General features: G+C 35.8%; 1 protein-coding gene across 11 annotated transcripts in view; it reads right to left on the bottom strand.

The window, feature by feature from the left end:
- The window catches only part of TMEM117 (transmembrane protein 117), a 572,067-nt gene that overhangs the window by 219,334 nt on the left and 330,540 nt on the right, over positions 1–22,193 (bottom strand). For all 11 annotated transcript variants that reach the window (XM_067696273.1, XM_067696267.1, XM_067696274.1 and 8 more), the window contains one exon: positions 9,411–9,508. In XM_067696273.1, the coding sequence (XP_067552374.1) occupies positions 9,411–9,508 (98 nt within the window). The remainder of the gene's footprint in view (positions 1–9,410; positions 9,509–22,193) is intronic.

Genomic DNA, 22,193 nt, shown 5'->3' with positions numbered 1-22,193 from the left:
CTTTTTCCTTAAACCTTACTCACCTTTAAGAGATGAGGAAAAGATCCTAAGTTAAAGACCCTCACGGTCAGTGTGGGGCTGACATTGCATCACTGTAGAAACATATCCCACGATTTTTAAATGCACCTTCTAGTTGTAGGTAAAGCACATAATTTGCAACCAAGACGATTTTTTAAAAATACTGAAAATAAATATTTCTAAAAATTTTTCAGAAAAAAATTCATAAGGATTATATATCTTCTTATAAAGCATCAGTTAATCACAAAGTCAAAATACTTTTAATCATCCTTTTATCATCTTCAGTGAAGTCCTCTATCTAAAGAAATTTTCAAAACTGTCCTAGAGTATTATATATTTGAAAGTCCTCACCAAAGTAGTTAATTCAGCAAGAGTGTATTTAATGCTTACTGTGTGCCAGGCACCATGCTAAGTCCTAGGGACACGATAAGTGAGATGCTATCCTGCTCTCAAGTAATGTGATCTGAGCATAAATATGTAGAGAACTTAGCCACCATTTTGATTTTAATGCATTTCTTTAAATTTTTAAAGGTTTTTAAATTTAAAACCCTATGAACTATTTATTCTCTATCTTTCTACTAAAAAATGAGAATAAAAAAGAGTGAAATTTCGCCACAGAATTTAATTTAAGAGCCTTTTATTCAGTACCTGGGCAACAAGTAATTCGAAATGACCTCTATCTCTTGGGAAAAAAATGAATATGCTCTGGACAAGACAAATCAATTAATAGCCAAATCAGTAAATACATTTAAAATTTTCCTGGGGATTATTCATGTTTAAATATAGATATCTCTCCAGCCTTCTCTCTCACCTTCTGAATATCCTCCCTGTTCCTATTTCCTCCTGTCCTAATCGTGGGTTGACCCGGTACAAGTCTAGCATCTATCAGCAACATTCTGCAAAAACATTCTTGCCAAGCTCATCACTGATGGTCCTCTTAGAGTGAAATCCCATAGACACTTTGCATTTTGATATTATTTGATATATTGCTAGCATTTGACTATTGACATTGTTATATCTCTTGATATTCTCTCTTCTCTTGCCATCTATGACACACCCTTTTTGGACTTTTCATTCTTTTTGTCCCCTCTTTCTCTGTCTTCTCTCCAGATGCCTCTTCTGCCTGCTCCCAAATAAAAGAGCTCCGTAGGTTTACTCTAGTAGATCTTTTATTTTCACTGTACACCCACTCAAACACCCCATACATGTAGATAATGACATCTACAAAAGTATAAAAATGTAAACCAAGAAATAAATGTTAGTTATATTTCTGTCTCAGACCTCACTCCCTCACTCCTCAGCTTCAGATTCCATATAAGGACCTGCTTATTAGGTATCTCAATTAGTACATCAAGTTCAGCATGCTCAAGCCTGGATTCATTATGCCTCCATTTAAGACTCAGTTCTCCACCAGGATCTCCTGTCTCAGTGAGTAACATAAGCTCCTGTTCAGCTGCTCAAGCCTAACTACTCAACGATACCCTAAACTTCTCCCTCTGCCTCACTCTACATACCTAACCAATCACCATGTTTCTGGCCCCTACTTATCCTGAAATGACACTTCAGCCCTAGCAAAACCATCCCGAGAGCTCACCTTGAACCTACACCTTGGTGGGTATTACCTCCTGCCCCCATATCTCTCACTGGATAGAAAATTATGCTGTCAGAGTCCTTATTTTCTCTCTCAAAGTTGTATTCTCAGCAACATGGAGAGCACCTGGTGCTCATAATACCAGTCATAACATGTCATAATACCAGTTAAAACAACTAACACAATAGTAAGTAGTAAAACCAGGACCGAAAGCCAGGCAACTGGCTTCAGAGTCTGCTTCTAACCACTATTTCATATTGTACTCAGAGCTTAAGTATTTACTTAAATAAGTTAAATGCAAACAAGACTTGTTCTTAATTCAGCAAAATTAAGTCTCGAAGGGCATGGGATTGTGTTAATGCCCAGGCATAAATATACACCTGAGAGTTAAATCCCTCTGGTATAAATACAGAATTTACTTTTTAAATGAAAATCTCTAAATAATATGACAACACATTAATTCAACAAAACAGTAATGCAACATCAATCATCTTTTTAGCCAGAAGTAGGAAACAATATCTAGCAAGAAAACCAGGTGAAGCATATCCTTGGATTCTTCTGCTGAGAAGTAGCCAGATTTAAATGGAGCTTGTTAATTTAGTGCAATGTTTAAAGTTAAGGTGACTGATTCAGTAGGTACAGTTACATGCTTTGGGCTAAAAATGTTCTGCTTTTCCTCACAGAGGCAGCTTTTAATTAAAGAGACATGTTGAGATAGAAGGAAGGCTGAAGGCAAAAAGACAAAATCCATCCAGAGAGAAGATATGGGCTAATTTATTATTTGAGAAGTGAGGAAGAATGCTGTGCATAATCTAGTTGCCCCTGGAACCTTTCATGAATCATTGTCTAATGTAAAAATTCTGTTCATAATGATGATGGGATTATGGAGCATATTAAAATATAATTAGCATCCTCTCTATTAAAAATCAATATGCAGTACTTTTCTAGTTAAAAATGTCGAGTCACAGAACCTTCAAGTTTGATGAAAATTTAAAGTGATTTACTTTTTTCTCATTCATTGTGAAAATCCTGTATAGCAACCCTGAAGGACTATGTAGCCTTGGCAGGAATACTTCCACTGATGGGGATTTCAGCAGTTCATCAGGCAGGCTCATTCAGCACTCAGACGCTCTTATTATTAGGGAATTCTTTCATACATGTATCCAAAGCTGCTTCCATGTGACTTAACACTCATTGACTCATATCTTAGTCCATTTGGGCTTTTATGACAAAGTATCACACACTGGGTGGCTTATATACAACAGATATTTATTTCTCACAATTCTGGAGGCTGGAAGTCCAAGATAAAGGCACCAGCATGGTTATGTTTGGTAAGCGCCTCCTTCCTAATTCATAGCTGGCACCTTCTCTCTGTGTCCTCACATGGTGGAAAGGGCTAGGGGTCTCTGTGAGGCCTTTTTTATAAACTCACTTATCCCATTTCTGAGGGCTCCACCATCATGACCTAAGCACTTTCCAAAGGGCCCACTGCCTAATACCATCACATAGGGCATTAGGATTTCAACACAGGAATTTTGGAGGGATACAAACATTCAGACTATAGCAGTCCATATTCTGGCCTCCGGAGCAAAGCAGACAGAATTACTCACTCTCCCACACCTTAATCTTACAGTAGAAAATAACATTGTAGAGCTGAAAAGGACCACAAAAAATAACAAAACATCCCTTTTACAGAAAAGAAAATGGAAACTCAAAGTAGTCATACAGGTCACACAGTTGGATATTAGTAGAGCTATTACTAAAACCCTTCTAACTGACATTTCCCCTGATTCTCAGGTCGTTTTTATTAGTTTATTCCATTTATTATTATTATTATCATGTCACTCTTCCACATATGTATGTTCAGACAATAATTGTTTCTCAAAGTGAAATTAAGGAAACACTCCCATTTACCATTGCAACAAAAAGAATCAAATACCTAGGAACAAATCTACCTAAGGAGACAAAAGACCTGTATGCAGAAAACTATAAGACACTGATGAAAGAAATTAAAGATGATACAAACAGATGGAGAGATATACCACGATCTTGGATTGGAAGAATCAACATTGTGAAAATGACTATACTACCCAAAGCAATCTACAGATTCAATGCAATCCCTATCAAACTACCAATGGCATTTTTCACAGAACTAGAACAAAAAATTTCACAATTTGTATGGAAACACAAAAGACCCTGAATAGCCAAAGCAATCTTGAGAAAGAAAAATGGAGCTGGAGGAATCAGTCTCCCTGAGTTTGGACTATACTACAAAGCTACAGTAATCAAGACAGTATGGTACTGGCACAAAAACAGAAATATAGATCAATGAAACAGAATAGAAAGCCCAGAGATAAACCCACGCACATAGGGTCACCTTACTTTTGATAAAGGAGGCAAGAATATACAATGGAGAAAAGACAGCCTCTTCAATAAGTGGTGCTGGGAAAACTGGATAGCTACATGGAAAAGAATAAAATTAGAACACTCCCTAACAGCATACACAAAAATAAACTCAAAATGGATTAAAGACCTAAATGTAAGGCCTGACACTATAAAACTCTTAGAGGAAAATATAGGCAGAACACTCCATGACATAAATCACAGCAAGATCCTTTTTGACCCACCTCCCAAAGAAATGGAAATAAAAATAAAAATAAATAAATGGGACCCAATGAAACTTAAAAGCTTTTGCACAGCAAAGGAAACCATAAACAAGATGAAAAGAAAACCCTCAGAATGGGAGAAAATATTTGCAAATGAAGCAAATGACAAAGGATTAATCTCCAAAATTTACAAGCAGCTCATGCAGCTCAATATCAAAAAAAACAAATAACCCAATCCAAACATGGGCAGAAGATATAAATAGAAATTTCTCCAAAGAAGATATACAGATTACCAACAAACACATGAAAGAATGCTCAACATCATTAATCATTAGAGAAATGCAAATCAAAACTACAATGAGATATCACCTCACACCAGTCAGAATAGCCATCATCAAAATACCTACATACAATAAACGCTGGAGAGGGTGTGGAGAAAAGGGAACCCTCTTGCACTATTGGTGGGAATGTAAATTGATATAGCCACTATGCAGAACAGTATGGAGGTTCCTTAAAAAACTACAAAGAGAACTAACATATGACCCAGCAATCCCACTACTGGGCATATACCCTGAGAAAACCATAATTCAAAAAGAGTCATGTACCACAATGTTCATTGAAGCTCTATTTACAATAGCCAGGACATGGAAGCAACCTTAGTGTCCATCAACAGATGAATGGATAAAGAAGATGTGGCACATATATACAATGGAATATTACTCAGCCATAAAAAGAAACAAAATTGAGTTATTTGTAGTGAGGTGGATGGACTTAGAGTCTGTCATACAGAGTGAAGTCAGAAAGAGAAAAACAAATACCGTATGCTAACACATATATATGGAATCTAAAAAAAAAAAATGGTAATGAAGAACCTAGGGGAAGGATGGGAGTAAAGACTCAGACCTACTAGAGAATGTACTTGAGGACACAGGGAGGGGGAAGGGTAAGCTGGGACAAAGCGAGAGAGTGGCATGGACATATATACACCACCAAATGTAAAATAGGTAGCTAGTGGGAAGCAGCCGTATAGCACAGGGAGATCAGCTCGGTGCTTTGTGACCACCTAGAGGGGTGGGATAGGGAGTGTGGGATGGAGGGAGATGCGAGAGGGAAGAGATATGGGGATATATGTATATGTATAGCTGGTTCACTTTGTTCTAAAGCAGAAACTAACACACCATTGTAAAGCAATTATACTCCCATAAAGATGTTAAAAAAATAAAAATAAAAAAAATAAAGAAGTTTTCCCATTAAAAAAAAAAAGACAATAATTGTTTCTTGATTAGCTCTTGAATGGTCAAAGTTAAACAACCTTGTTAGACTTGAATAATAACCATGAAACTCAAAGCAGGAAAACCAGCAGCAGCTCATTTGTTTCTCAGTCAAGAATAAAGTTAATCATGATCAAAAGATGCCCACCCAAACCATGAGAGCACTAGATAAAGTACTTTTAAAAAATATAAATATACTAATCATCAAAAAAACCCCACATAATTTTCACTGTGCAACAGAGTGGAATTGAAGTGGACAGTTGTACACAGATGCACACAGCAATGCACTATGTTTTCCAATTTCCAGGCATCTAAGTAATCACAGACCACAGTTTTTACCAAATGCTTTGCCACTATAATACCTGTATTACCATCTTTCCAGCCTTCATTAGTTTTCTTGCCATTTGCTGTCCAGCCCTCAAGACTAAAATTTCTGCTTTCTGCTGTGACAGCACTCCATTTCCGGGGATCAGTGACTGGATACATCAGGATAGGCTGGTTTATGTTGCAGTATCAAATAATCCCCCAATCTCAATGGCTTACCATTTGCAGAGGTATATTCCTCGCTCACACTACATGTGTTGTAAAGGATGCTGGGCTTATCCAGGTCATTCAGGGAACCTGAATGACAAGTGCTCCAGCTAGACACAGACTTCCACAACGGCTACCTAGAAAGGAGCCCCTTTCAGTGCTTCTCGCTGGCAATTAAATGCTTCTACCTAGAGGTGACACAAGCCTCTTTCACGCACATTTTAATTGGTCTAAGCAAGTCATGTGATCAGAGGGGCAGAAAGGTACAAACCTCTCGTGTGTCTCCAAGGCAAGGAATTGAATTATCCAGGAAGCCCTAATGACCACGAGCTCTCCCAACTCCTTCCTCCACCAATTCCCCGACTAATCACAGAAGAGTGTCTTCCTTATTTTTTAAAAAGTTGAGCCTTTGGGAAATATCCCGAGATGCTTCCCCTCAAAAGCATATAAATTGTGTCTCTAGAGAGTAAATAAAGTGGGGAGATAGAAGCTAATATAAATATCATACTACTTATTTTTTTTATGTCTACGTTTATGTATACATTTACTTCAGACACAGGTGAGTGAAAAGGGGTATTGGTAGCCCCTCTGGAAAATAGAACAGCATATGGCATTAACCTAGGATTTTGATTTTAAATTTTTATTCTTTTTAATTAACAAAAGGGCTGGGAATGGGGCTTTGGAAGGGAAGTTCTATAAATAGTCTGCCCTTTCCCATTTAGTATTTGCAAATCAACCACAATTTAGTCTCCTCCCAGGCATAAAGGCCCATGTGTTATAGCAGACTCATCTTTGCACAATTACAGAGAGAAATAGGAACCATTCTTTCCAATGTAGAGACATCTATCACTAAGAATCAGAAAGAACTCAGACACACAGTTGCAAACGAAATAGTTTCTGACAGGCGTTTGTGAGTTAAAGCAGCTACACTTAGGTAAAGGTAAGTTTACTACAACAAAATTGCATGTTGTACTGTTTAAACTCATAATCACATTGCAATGTATAAAAGCTTTCCTTTGCAAAATTTCTTCACCACAGATTTATTACACGAATATGTCTCTCCTTAACTAGGGTAAAACCAAAAGAGAATACCTCTTTTTGAGTGGGTGACACATAGTATGTAAATACTATCTTTTATTTCATTTAAAACCTTGCCAATGATTTCTGTATTTTTATCTCCTAGAGCTAAAAAAACAAATGCCCTTTACACTTGCTAAATCCCTTTTATCTGAAAAGTATGAACAAAAAGGGAGATTTTTTTGTTTCCCACATAATTTCCATGTTCAATATTTTGCATCAGATTTTTCTCTTTTAAAACCATGAATACTGTTGTCAAGATAATCTAACGGTATGTAATGGATAAAATAGGAAAAAATATATTCAAAGCGGCATTTAAATTTTCCTCCAGTTGTTTTATGCTCTCCATGATTTGAAATATTACTTCTGAAACATAACAATAAAAATCATCTCTCAAATATATTACCTAATAATCAATAATTTTACAGAAACAATGACTACAAGGATAAGTGTGAATTTTAGTTTGCTCTCCATTTAAGAATATTATCTATTTGTCAGTGACTAAATTATTTTACAACATTCAAAATACTCTTTAGATTATCCTTTGGGACTGTGTTATCACATATGTCAAAAATAAACACACTTGTATAAACAGAGATTGGTAATACATAGATTTGAGTAATAACGTTCAAGGAAAATGTACTAAGATGATTAAGGAAAAATCTAGTATGGATTCCTCTCCTCTGAAACAACAATTGCAACTAAGAGTAGCTAATGACAACAATAATAGAGGCATTCAGATATGCATGGCTCATCTTTGCAAATGATATACGTGTGACCTTGGTAACTGGCCACATTGAACAATAATCAATGGGCTGCCTTCGAAGATACATTAAATGATACAAAATATCTGTAAACATAGTAAGTAGATATTTTAAAAGAGAGATAGTCCATAAAGACTTTTAATATTAGAGTTTATCTCCTTTTAAATTATGATTCTTAAAACCCCTGTACAGAATTCTATAGGGTAGAATGATTTCCCAGAATCTCACGTTCTTGTTTAGCACCATTATCTAAACAAGGATTAAGGATAATCATTTGGAATTTGCACACCGATGTATCCTTTGTTTTTCTAGAGACAGTCTAATATAATGCTTAGTAACTGGGGCCCTGAATTCAGAGACCTATGCTTATAATAATAGCATTTACTTACAGGGTTATCAGGATTAAATGAGTAAGTTCTTAGCATAGTGCCTGGAGCAAAACATATCTTCAATGAATACTTGCTAAAATTATAATATTACATATTATTTAGTCAAGCTACATGGGGAACTTACAAACAGGAAACAATATGAAGGAAATGTGCCATAAAATAGGCCACACTTGACTCTGAGGCAAGTTGTGAATAAACATCTACAAAATCATATTCATTTTTACAACGTTATTGAAAAATCTACTTTTTGTTTACTTGCTGTTAATTGAGTTCAAAATGCCATACATCTGAAGCAACATTTAGTAATAGTGCTAAAGCACAAAGATAGCTTAGAGTGTATATTTTCCCCCAAGTACTTAGTGACCATGACTTTTGTAGCTTGTACATGAAAATAATCAACCCTCAGAGTTAGATCCAAGAATAAACAGACTTCTTTTTTTTTTCATTTTGAAAGGCAGGTGAACAGAATGCAATTTAGGAAGCACAAGTCATCATCAATTACAAGGCTTCTGGGTGTTAATGTAGATAACTTTTCATACATCGGGTTGAATCACTGTCACATGGCCTGGTGGAAGTGCCCTTCTTGCTGTCTCTATATTCCTACCATTTCTGTCTACCTTCTTCAGATATACATAAATAATGTTGACTCCACAAAAGACAAAGTTCCATAAGACATGGATTGTTTTTTAATTGCAATGATTGGGCTGGAGAGCTAAAGGAAATTATTGGTACAAAAAGAAGTGCCAAAGAGCCAGATGTGGTCTGTAAAGAGGTTCCTTCACTGTATGATTTCTTCAAAGCAAAATTATATCCTGTCAAATACACTGGAAATTCAGTACTCACTGGGGACATTTTTATACCCGATTCCATTGATGAAACTTATAGCTTATTTTTGCTGACTCAAAAACCTACTTACCTCTGGTAAAATCTTATTCGCTTTACTATGTTAGTAAATGTATCTCTTGTAACTGTGTATATGCAACAATGTGTAAGCAGAAATTAATTGATAAATAGGATAATGGTTTTCATCATTTTAATGGAGCACAGTGTCCACTAGAAGTGCCTCTCTAGACAGAATTTTATATATCTAAAGAAAACGAAATCCACCGCAAGTCCTTGTGAATGAGGCAAGACATATGTCAATAAATGAAACAATCTCTTACCAGAATAAAATAATCCTAACATTTCCTTTCTTCCAGAAAGCTCTTGCAGATTTTCCCCAATCAGGATAGGGCTTGTCCTGAAGCATCATATCAGTGACCTGAAGCAATGAAAGAAACTTATTTAGCACTTTCAGAAATCTTCCATTCAGGTTTAAATATGTATATAATTCACATTTTGTTAAGAATAAAATATGTATGTATTTTAACATTAGAATATATGCAGAGATGAAAATTAGAATATACTTCAGTTAAAAGTTTTAACAGTTCATTTGACTTCACATAATGAATGAGCATATTTAAGGCTGTTCAACGTATCAAATAGTGATATTTTTTAAAAAAACATCAAGATTACCTTATCCAAGGAGGCATCTTTAAGATACTATTAACTTCTCCATAGAAACAAAAACATAATAAATAAAATGTCATATTCTTTTTAAGTTTGTCTAAATCAGAAACTCCAAAATTCAAACATTTCCTGATGTGTCTAGATTTTTACCTATATCACTAGTCAAAATATTACCTTCTTTTCTCTCCCTTTTTCCCTTCAATGATGTGTGAGATATAAGCCATGAACCCTTTTTATGGCATATTATTCTAATTATCCAGTATTGTTCCAGAAATGTTCCACCTCTTTTTCTCAGGTGCACAAATCCTGCCCGTCTTGGGTAAAGTCACATCACCACTGTGATGTTTTCACCATTCCCTCCAACTGTGGGAGCCTGATTCCTCCAGCTCCATTTTTCTTTCTCAAGATTGCTTTGGCTATTCAGGGTCTTTTGTGTTTCCATACAAATTGTGAAATTTTTTGTTCTGGTTCTGTGAAAAATGCCATTGGTAGTTTGATAGGGATTGCACTGAATCTGTAGAATGCTTTGGGTAGTATAGTCATTTTCACAATGTTGATTCTTCTAATCCAAGACATGGCATATCTCTCCATCTGTTTGTATCATCTTTAATTTCTTCATCATTGTCTTATAGTTTTCTGCCTATTGGTCTTTTGTTTCCTTAGGTAGGTTTGTTCCTAGGTATTTTATTCTTTTTGTTGCAGTGGTAAATGGGAGTGTTTTCTTCATTTCACTTTCAGATTTTTCATCCTTAGTGTATAGGAATGCCAGAGATTTCTGTGCATTAATTTTGTAACCTGCTACTTTACCAAATTCATTGATTAGCTCTAGTAGTTTTCTGGTAGCATCTTTAGGATTCTCTATGTATAGTATCATGTCATCTGCAAACAGTGACAGTTTTACTTCTTCTTTTCCTATTTGGATTCTTTTTATTTCTTTTTCTCCTCTGATTGCTGTGGCTAAAACTTCCAAAACTATGTTGAATAAGAGTGGTGAGAGTGGGCAACCTTGTCTTGTTCCTGATCTTAGTGGAAATGGTTTCAGTTTTTCACCATTGAGAGCAATGTTGGCTGTGGGTTTGTCATATATGGCCTTTATTATGTTGAGGTAAGTTGCCTCTATGCTTACTTTCTGGAGGGTTTTTTATCATAAATGGGTGTTAAATTTTGTCAAAAGCTTTTTCTCCATCTATTGATATGATCATATGGTTTTTCTCCTTCAATTTGTTAATATGGTGTATCACATTGATTGATTTGTGTATATGGAAGAATCCTTGCATTCCTGGGATAAACCCCACTTGATCACAGTGTATAATCCTTTTAATGTGCTGTTGGATTCTGTTTGCTAGTATTTTGTTGAGGTTTTTGGCATCTATGTTCATCAGTGATATTGGCCTGTAGTTTTTTTTGTGTGTGTCATCTTTGTCTGGTTTTGGTATCAGGGTGATTGTGTCCTTGTAGAATGAGTTTGGGAGTGTTCCTCCCTCTGCTATATTTTGAAAGAGTTTGAGAAGGATAGGTGTTAGCTCTTCTAAATGTTTGATAGAATTTGCCTGAGAAGCCATCTGGTCCTGGGCTTTTGTTTGCTGGAAGATTTTTATTCACAGTTTCAATTTCAGTGCTTGTGATTAGTCTGTTTATATTTTCTATTTCTTCCTGGTTCCGTCTCGGAAGGTTGTGCTTTTCTAAGAATGTGTCCATTTCTTCCAGGTTGTCCATTTTATTGGCATAGAGTTGTTTGTAGTAATGTCTCACGATCCTTTGAATTTCTGGGAAATACTTATCATATTTTCTAGAAGGAAGCAATCGGCTGCTATATGACCAATTATCACAGCAGCATGTTTTGGAAAAATGACATTCAAGGACAAAGGATTTTCTCAGGAAAATAGCAAGATGAGGCAAAAAACATTTTTTCTGATGCCAGACAGCTGGTCTTTTTCACTCTCAGCTCCAACTCTTTAAGTCATATCATCAGATCAATGTCAGGTCACTTGCAGCTAAATTGGCAGGAGCAGAGAAAGTCATTAAAGGGATGCATTCAATAAAGAAAAATCCAATTACCTTCTGCATTAGAGAAATCAAATTCATTTCTGGTGTTGGTCAAGGACAGTCTTTGTGGGAATACATGCAGGAAAGGGGGGACTGAGGACAATGCAAAAATATTGCTGTGTAGCATAAATACAATGTGAAACTTGTTGATGCTTCACTCCAGGGAAGATTATTAGAATTTGAAATTGCTGGTCTTTCTTTCTAAGCTGGGAGACATTTGTCTAAATCTTTGAGTCTCACAATCCTTCCCTTCTCCTTTCCTCTCTGCTAGGTCTTTGCAAAAAACTCAGAACTTCATTACGCCCCTTATCACATTATGCCTTGTTGGCAGTCTTTCTCAGTAGAATATAAGCTTATCTTGGGGCTTGAGTATAGTACAATCTGAGCAGGAACATGCATGTTGAGATTTAAAAGTCAGTAAATGATCATAAAAGCAAGTGATCTCTATAGCAATCTAAGTGAAAACTTCGTTCCTCTGTGAGTTTAGCCTATATGACATGGTGGTAACAAGGGCAGCAAGAAGATACAATGGCATCGGTAATATCTTGCATTTGCTAGAGAGCTTCATGGATTACAAAGCTCTTAGATGTATTCTTCTTAAGAATTGTTGTAGCAACTTTATAAAATAAGTCATTATATCCTGCCTTTCGCCCATGGAGAAAGAGAAGTTAGTGAGCAGGGTCACACTTCTAATGTACTGTTATGTGCACCAGCTCTGGGGCCAGCCTCCCTGGCTTCTAATCCAAGTTTTGTCTCTTACTATTTTTTGATTTGGGGCAAAGTAATCAACCACTGTGTCTCAGTTTCTTATTCATCATCTATAGGCACACAATACATGTTAGCAGGTGTTATAATAATTATAGATGTTTATTGTTGATGTCTATCATTCTGCTTCCTGTGACTGTGTTGAATAACTGGATTTGGAGTCAAAGGGATTGACAATCAGTCTCATCTCTTCCATAAAGACAAAACTATCATATATTGAACCATTAGAAAGTGACAAAGATACAGTACAATGTTAAAATACATTACAGATTAAATTACTGTGAAAAATCAAAGGGAAGGGAGGTCAGTAGCCCAACTGTACATGTAGGTACTCACACGTAGGTACTACATATAGTTTTATGTTAAGCATGTGATATTAATAAAAAATACTGATTTATTAGGATACAAGGTCATAACATAATAACAATAACAGTAGCTACATAGTGCCTCTCTTGAGATAGCTATTATGCGGTGGAGTATCATTTAAGAGAAATAAGTGCTATGCCATTAATACATGAGCATGTACGTTAAGGATATTAATGAACAAACATACACATACAATTTTGCAATGCTCTTTTACAACTTTTCTCTATTTAACAATATATCTTGAAAATTATTATATTTACATCAGTACCTGTAAAATTATTTAAATAGTTTCTTCTTTGTTTCGTCTTCTATCCTACATTCTTATGTGCATTTTACTGTAATATAAAAGGTTTCTATTATTTCTAATTATTATCTTTATAATTAAACTTCATTTAATAGATGTATTTTATTATTTCTGTTGATTTTATTTATTCCCTAGTATGAGCATTGACAAAATTATTTTTCTGCTTCTTCTCCCTCTGCCTTCTCCCCCTCCATCACCCTATTATACTTATTATATTATTTTTCCTATTAACTTTTTGACTCTTTGAATATATTAAGTCCCTATTTTATTTATCATCTTTAAATGATACCTTTTCCCCTCATCTATAAAAGATGTGAACTTCAGCATATTATACTTTTTTACACCATATATCATTTCTATGTTGTTATGGTTTGGGAATACCTCTATATTCTGGTCTATAATCAGAAGCCATGCATTTCTTTTGACCTTAGTTCAAATTGCCTCAACAATCTTTTCCAGTACTACTGCTGGAGTTTTTCCACTACTTCCAATGCCTGAACTTTTCTCTATAACATTCTTCCGGAAGATTTGTGAAAACAATGCAGCCTACAACCAAATTGTTTATTTTCTTTACACATGACCAATAATTAGGCTGAGTATAAAGTTACTGAATCACAACTGTTTTCCTTAGAATTGAAGGCATCGTTTTACTTTCTTAACACTGTTGAGTGATGCCAAGGAGCAGTATCAGAAAACTGGAACCAGAAATTTTTTTTCCATTTTTACAGGTGAATTGATTTTTTTTTTTTTTTTTTTTTTTGCGGTACGCGGGCCTTTCACTGCTTTGGCCTCTCCCGTTGCGGAGCACAGGCTCCGGACGCGCAGGCTCAGCGGCCATGGCTCACGGGCCCAGCCGCTCCGCGGCATGTGGGATCTTCCCGGACCGGGGAATGAACCCGTGTCCCCTGCATTGGCAGGCGGACTCTCAACCACTGCGCCACCAGGGAAGCCCCGTGAATTGATTTTTTAATTGCTTGGATGCCCACAGTATTCTCTCTCTCTCTCTCTTTTTTTTTTTAGTGTAATAATTTTGCTAAGTATATTGATTGCTGTCACTTTTCTAGGCACAATTTGCCCTTTAAGTCTAAAGATTCTCATGTTTCTTTATTCTATTAAGTCTTTTGGGAATACTTAACCATTACTTTACTTATCCAGTTTTTTAGTTCTATTTTTTAGAGACACAATTATGCAGATTCTGGGTTTTTTTCTATCTTCTATGTCTACACCTCTTTTTAACTTTTAATTTCACTCACTCAGTCATATCATATCCCTTACTATGATTTTGGGTGTGTTGACTAATGTTTGTGGAGATTCCAATTTGACCTTTTTTCCTCTACATTTTTCTCTTCTGCATTCCTTTCCTGAGCCTACCATCTCTTGTTTCATCTTCTACTGTCTCACACCATCCTCTCTACATTCTTGTATCTTTGCTTTGAAACCTTATTTTATAAAGACAATGATTTCACTAATTTTTTTAATTCACTGGGATATTTTAATCAAAATTTTCCTCTGGCTTGTGGTATCATTTTTCTGGTGGAGGGTTCTTCACCTGTTATTGGATTTTCTTGTTATTTTCTTCCTCTTTTATTCTTAATGACAAAATTCTCATACTGGTCCCTTTGGAATGGATCGCCTTCTGAATGATGTGAGGTTTTCCCTGGACTAGCATTCTGCAAGAGGCTCATGTTGAGGGGTGACAGGGCCCACTCCCAATCAGAACACCCCATCCCCATTGTTCCAGGCCTTTCAGGGAGGGCCACCTACTTTGGAGGACTGTTCTTTGGCAACTTGGCCTGAGATCTGTAGTCACCGTATGTCCTCTTAGCATTGTCATGAAACATGCTTGACAGTCACTACATTTGGCAACCCTCCATCGTGGATCATGCTTCTGATTTAGAGATGTGATTTAGTTAGAATCAGATAAAGTTAAAGTTAGAATCTCTGACACTGATACTGCACACTCTTTTAGTTCATTGCCCAAATCTTCCTATTTTAAAATGGAAATTTTGTATTGTTATTTAAAATGATTATTAAAAGCCTTTTCATGATGACAGGTATTTTGGGCAATTTTGAGGCCATATCATCAAAAATAATTACTACATCTGTGATATACTTGTCTCCTTGTTTTAATGGTAGTCAGTAGATGACCTAAATAGCATTCAAAGCTAGTTTTTATTTAACGCTGTTTTAGATTAATGCCTTCCCCAAATACAACTTTATTCAAAATAAAATAATGAAACGTAATATGAGATTTTGTAGGTATTTGAACATAAGGTAATTTCAGATTTTCTGAGAGATTATTCTGAAGAAAAGCTTTGCTTCATATTCAGCATATGTGTAATATAAAAATGTAATTAGGTTATCTGGCTACCTATATTTATTATATAAGTGAATTCTGAAAAAGTGTTTAGTTAATGGAATTATAAGTATTCTGTAAGAGCATTTATAATTTTCATCTCTTAAAGATAATAGTGCTAGGGGCTTCCCTGGTAGCGCAGTGGTTGAGAGTCTGCCTGCCGATGCAGGGGACACGGGTTTGTGCCCTGGTCCGGGAGGATCCAACATGCCGCGGAGCGGCTAGGCCCGTGAGCCATGGCCACTGGGCCTGCGCGTCCGGACCCTGTGCTCCGCAACGGGAGAGGCCACAACAGTGAGAGGCCCACATACCGCAAAAAAAAAAAAAAAAAAAAAGATAATAGTGCTAATAGTTTCCCAATTTAATAGTGTCTTCTATCTCATGAAAATTAGATCAAAATATGCCATCAACAATGGATGATTTTCATGGATTTCTGCAATTACTTTTTAAACACTTGGATAAAGGTCCTTATATAATTGTTACTATGACCAAGATTTGGTTTTTGTTTTTGTTCTTAGTTCCTTGTCCAGTTAAGAAAGTAAATTGAGATTATTAGTAATGTACTGCCCCACAGCTGCAATATTCTTTTCCTGACTTTATTGATGCCACTTTTATTTAGATTTCATTGAGGCATATCACAGGTACACATTAACTGTACAGAATTCTTTAGATGGAATTATAAGCCAGTAATTGGCACTTACGAAGAATGAATAGGCAATTAATGCCAAATTTTCAACACCAAGCAAACCCATATTTTGGCAGGTGTTTTGAAATTCCCTATAGTGTTCATTCAGGGACAGGATGGGAAGTTACAAAGTTCCTTTAATTTGTAATAGCAAACTTTACTTTTGAGGGCTTTAGCTGCCCAAAGAATTATGGTTCAGGACACAGTGATTTACCAATAGCCAAAGCCAATACCAAAATGAGTGAATCTTCACATACCCAGGCCAAGAGGAGAGATTGTTTATCATTATGAATAACATGAGCATGACAGTGAGTAATAAGTCATTGGTCACAAACCAGGAAATGTCAGCACTTAAGCTGGAGAGGAAGAAAAGATGGTGAGCAGGGCTCCAGTATTTCTTTAAATTGTTCATTTTACTTCTATGCTTCTAAGCAGATTGATGGAAAGTCCTTGTTCATGCTGCAGCCATATATCCCCAAATTCTTCCCAATGTCATCAAAATTATAGTAAGAAGTCTGACTCCATTTTTTTTTTTCTTTATATTTGACTGCTGACTACTTTTAAGCTTCACCATCCACTCTTCTCCTTTTGCTCCACATCTGGGTAAGTTGACGAGAAAACCCTAGTACTCCTTCCCTTGGCATCATAAGTTGATGAGAAAACCCTAGTACTCCTTCTCTTGGCGTCAGCAGGAAGTCCAAACCACGAGCAGGAATTCTCACTCCAGACCCACCCCAAATCCACCATAAAAATCCCATGTCAGTCTCTTTTTCTGACTCCTTCAAGCCATTTTTGGCCCTGTTTGGGAGCCGCCATGCTCTCTGAGAACCTTCATTATGGGAGGAATATACCTTTTCATACTCTGTTGGTGCAAGTGTGGCATCATCACTGTCAACACTTGAACAAATTTGAGATGGGGTCCATCCTACTTCTACGGAACGGTCACAACAATAGCAAACTTGACGTCATCATGACAAATAGAGAGTTCTTTGTGATTTTTTTCTCAGGTCTACTTTGAGATCCTAACTTTTTGTTATGGAATTTTGGCATCTTCTGATACAAATGTATTCTCGTCACCAAACAGCAGTGCAAAAGTCTTCAAATGAACTGAGATACTCCTAAGAGATTGTCAAGGAAACGTCAATGTATTCTTGAAACTCTAGTTCCATGCATCAAAGGCTAATATTATATAAAGACAAAACCTACCTAAGTGACTAAAATGAAAAACAGTAACAACACCAAATGAAGATGAGGGTGTGGAGAAATTGTGGGAGACTATCTCCCATATATTCCAGGAAAGTGAAATGTTACAGAAACTCTGGAAAACAGTTTGGCAGTTTGTTATGAAACTATACATCAATTTCAACACAGTCCAACAGTTGCACCCTTGGGCACTTTTCCTACACAAAAATAAATGTATGATAACACCAACATCTGTACACAAATGTTCATGTCAGCTTTATTAAAAATAGCCCCAAACTGGAAACAATCTAGATATCCTTCAGTTGGTGGATAAATACATGGTTATATATCTGTGTCATGGAATAGTACTTAGCAATGAAAAAGAGCAAACTACTGACACGTACAACAATTTGTATGAATTTCCAGAGAATTATGGTGAGTGAAAAAAAAGTCAATCCAAAAGGTCACGTACTTTTCAAATCTATTTAGATTACATTTTGAAAAGACAAAATTTTTGAACTGGAGAACAGATTAGAGGTTGCCAGGGGTTAGGAAATAAGGTGTGGCAAAGGTCAGGGGGTGACTATGGTTGTATAAGGCAGCATGAGGGATCCCTGTGGTGATGGAATTGTTCTGTATCCTAACTGTGGTGATGGATACACAAACATACATATGTGATAAAATGGTATAAAACTAAAAACACACACACATACACACATACAAATAAGTACTAGTAAAACTTGAGAAATCTGTATAAGACTGGTGGATTGCGCCAATGTCAATATCCTAGCTGTGATACCGTATTATGAAGTAACAGTGGGGGAATCTGGATAATGGGTGTATGGGATTTCTCTGTAGTATTTCTTACAATAGCACATGACTCAGTTATTTCAAAATAGAAGTGTTAATTGAAATTTTTTATAAAAAGCTGATGTGGTATAAACCCTTCATACAAAACAGGGAGGAAGTAAAATCTCCCAGCTCTAGCAACAATATCCTGAATGTAAAGGGAGACTCTGTAAAATGCAAAAGATTTAAAGTGGTTGAATTAACCCTGCAAACCTACTCATTATCAGAATATAATCTCCATGACTGCAGAGATTTTGTATATTTTGTTCACACGCTGTCCCCATCCTCTAGTATTCTATCTAGTATACTATAGGGTTTCAGTAAACATTTATTGAATGAATGAATAAAAGGTTAACTTGAATGAGTAAACAAAGGGAATCAAGAGGAGCATGGAATGCAGAACAGACCAGTGGGGAAAGCTAGGATAAATAGTATTAGTCCAAAGAGCTCTTTCAGAATTCTCTGTTTAGTGGTGATGATGGTGCTAATAGCGGCAGTAGCAGTAGTGGTGGTAGGAGTGTAGTACGTGGATGGTAGAATATTCCTTTTCCTCCCAACCCCGCCCCTTCACCTCTTGGAAAGGTAGGAAGACACAGGAGGTATACAGTTAAGATTCCAAAGGAGGTAGAAGTGGTCTTTATCAATGTCTGGAAAAATAAAGAAATCAAATACAATTTCAAACAAGGATATTAAGTCTAAGATGCATGCTACTCACATTATCCATGTGCATAATATATTTGCTTTATTATGAATTTATTTATAGATGAACTAAATAAGGACACATAGCAATCCCCTATTTTAAAGACTGAACAGTAGTACACTTTCATATGCTTTTTTTGTGGTGTTGATACATTGTATAACTCTGGGGGGTAGTGTGTGGTGGCCTCTGGACTTGGACAGTACCCAGCCTGTGTATCTTTATGTAGTGGTCCTGTTTTATTGGTATCTCTGCATTCCTTGTAGCATAGCATTATTTTCTTATCCTCCCTTTTTGGTCACTCTATATGGAAACAAAGTCTAAATGCACTTTTTGACACTATGGAAATACTGTACTGTACAGGACAACGCATGTAGTTTTTCCCCTATCACTGCCACCTGACCCCCACTACACACACGGACACACACATACAGTCAGTCTTACAGAACAGCACTTCCAGCTGAGTCAAAGAAAGAGCCAATGGTCAACCAGAAAGGATTATGCATACTCACTGAGGTACATTAGCTGAGCATACAATTAAGTAAATGGAAAATACAGACGAAATTTTCCTAAATTACCTAGGGATGCCTTGAATGAATTGCTACAAGAAATATCTGAAAATCACTGGCAAACATCTACTGGTGAACATTAAACTTGGAATGTATTCTACAGCTTTTTAGAAGCACAACCAGGATTTCATAAGGCATGAATATTAATGCACCTGCTTATTATCTCCATTGATAGCCTACACTGCTTTTGTGATATGTTGCACCTTATTGCTGGATCCCTACTGATTTACAAAGAGTCATGGACTGTTTTATTATTAAGTAAGGAGATTGGGCATGTTTCAGTATATAGAAGCACTTAGAAAAAGATACCTGACTTACCTGAATACAGAAATATACACAATCTAAAAGTATCTTCCCAGGCAAGGTCTGCAGAGTTTCAAATAGTGTGTTAACAGATGCAGAATAAATACAATGTACCCTAGTACAATTTGCTGTCTAGCACTTTGAATTATAATATAGAGTAAATGGAAAGAACTAGAATTATTACTGATTTTGCTGAACAAGAAGCCAGCAGAAAAATATTTAGACTATCTTCTGCCATGTTATTCCTTATGAGTGGCTAAATTATCAAATGATAGTAGCTTAATATTACATGGTTAAGCATTTATTTTTGTTTTGTGGCTTGAAGGAATAAGCAGTTTTCAGCATCTATACTTTCCTTATTTTGTTAACATAGATAAGAGATTGCTACTAGAGAAATTAATTATACAAAATAGGCCATAATATGGTAGCTTTGTGACTGTACATATGAATGGAGGGTCAATACAAAGACACATAAAACATGCTTTCAGAAATGTGATTATAAGAACCATTATTCACCAAGCAGCCTTAGAACACAGAAAGGGCAAACATCTCCTTAAAGGGAAAATAAATCTCATTTTAAAGATCTCAGCACTCCAGTTTCTGAGTGAAATGCCTAAAACATGCTAGCTCTAATGACAGAACCAATGGAGTTGGCTCAGTCTCCCAGACCCAGCACCACTATGTAACCTGCCATATTGCTTGCATGATATTTATTAAAATGTTTTAGTCAACTCTGAAAGGTGACAAATCCAAATCTATAGGCCAGTGTGTTGAAAAGAACTGGCTTGTCATTCCTACTGCTAGTAAAAAGCAAGTTCAAGAAAAGGCTGATAAATCAACCATCTGACATAACCATCTTTGTTCTGTTTTCAAAATTTGAGAGATTATCAAGTAAGGCAACCACCAAGTAACATACCTTATAAATTTAAGCATTATTTCTATGTTATATTGGTGTCTGATATAATTATAACACTATGGACTAAATGTTTGGGTGACATAACAGCAAGCTCAGAATTCAAAAGCAGTATCCTAAATATGTATCTTCGCAGTGGGATTATTATTTCAGCATTCAGTGTCTAAAACTAAATATTTTCATTTCAAATACAACTAAAATATTGGTTTTAGAGCATATTTTAAAAATTAAACCTAGGAAGTTGCTTTAATCAATATGTTTTCTGTCGTTTTGTTAATATTTCACAGACATCTACATATTCAAGATGTTTTGGGCTTCCCTGGTGGCGCAATGGTTGAGAGTCTGCCTACCAATGCAGGGGACACGGGTTCGTGCCCAGGTCCAGGAAGATCCCACATGCCGTGGAGTGGCTAAGCCCGTGAGCCATGGCCGCTGAGCCTGTGCGTCCGGAGCCTGTGCTCCGCAACAGGAGAGGCCACAGCAGTGAGAGGCCCGTGTACCGCAAAAAAAAAAAAAAAAAAGTTTTAATTAAAATTATTAAAATTTTGTCTATATCAAAGTGCATATAATGTATATTAAGGCATAAAGAATACAAATAAATAGTACAGCATCTTCCACTATGTACCTTGAAAAAAATAGAATAAAAACAAAAACTTTTAAGCCCTCTGTGTACTTATCCCCAGTCAAATTACCTTGGGGTAACCACAATTCTAAATCTTGTATTTTATAATTCCCATTTTCTTGTTTTTCTTTGTGGCTTTATGTCATCTGGATGTAACCACAAATATAATACAATATTATTTAGTTATATATATTTTGTGTATTTGTAGTTAAACAGAGTAATTCAGTGTGATTTTCCTGCATCTGGCTTCTTTCACTCATTATTTTTCTGAGATTTATCTAGAATGAAGCATTTAGTTATACCTTTGATCTCCACTGCATCTCTATTGATAATTTCTTTTTCATTTTTTATATGGTTTATTTGTACCTTTTTTCTTTTAATTTTGATTACTCTTGTAAAGATTTGTCAATTTTATTAGGCTTTCAAAATTTCCTTGGTTATTTTAATTTCTCTATAGTACCTTTATTTTTATTATATTAATCTCTGCTCATATTTATTCCTTCCTTCTGTTTTTTAACTGATTCTCCTGTTTTTATTCACCCTAAGACCTTAATGCTGTATACTTAATTTATTCATTTTCAGTGTTTCTTTTTTTTATTTGAAGTATTATGATGGTGGAGTTATCAATTATTAAATTCTGTCAATTTATCCTTTATAAATTTTGAAGGTATGTTATAGGGTACATATTAGTTTAAAATTGTTACACCTTCCTGGTGAATTCATTTTAACTAGTGGTTAGCTCTCTTTAACCCTAAAAAGGCTTTATTTTCCCTCCCAAAG

The sequence above is a fragment of the Pseudorca crassidens genome, chromosome 11, assembly GCF_039906515.1.
Source record: "Pseudorca crassidens isolate mPseCra1 chromosome 11, mPseCra1.hap1, whole genome shotgun sequence".
Lineage (NCBI taxonomy): Eukaryota > Metazoa > Chordata > Mammalia > Artiodactyla > Delphinidae > Pseudorca > Pseudorca crassidens.
Note: the sequence above shows the minus strand (reverse complement) of the source record. Positions and strands in the feature narration are given on the sequence as shown.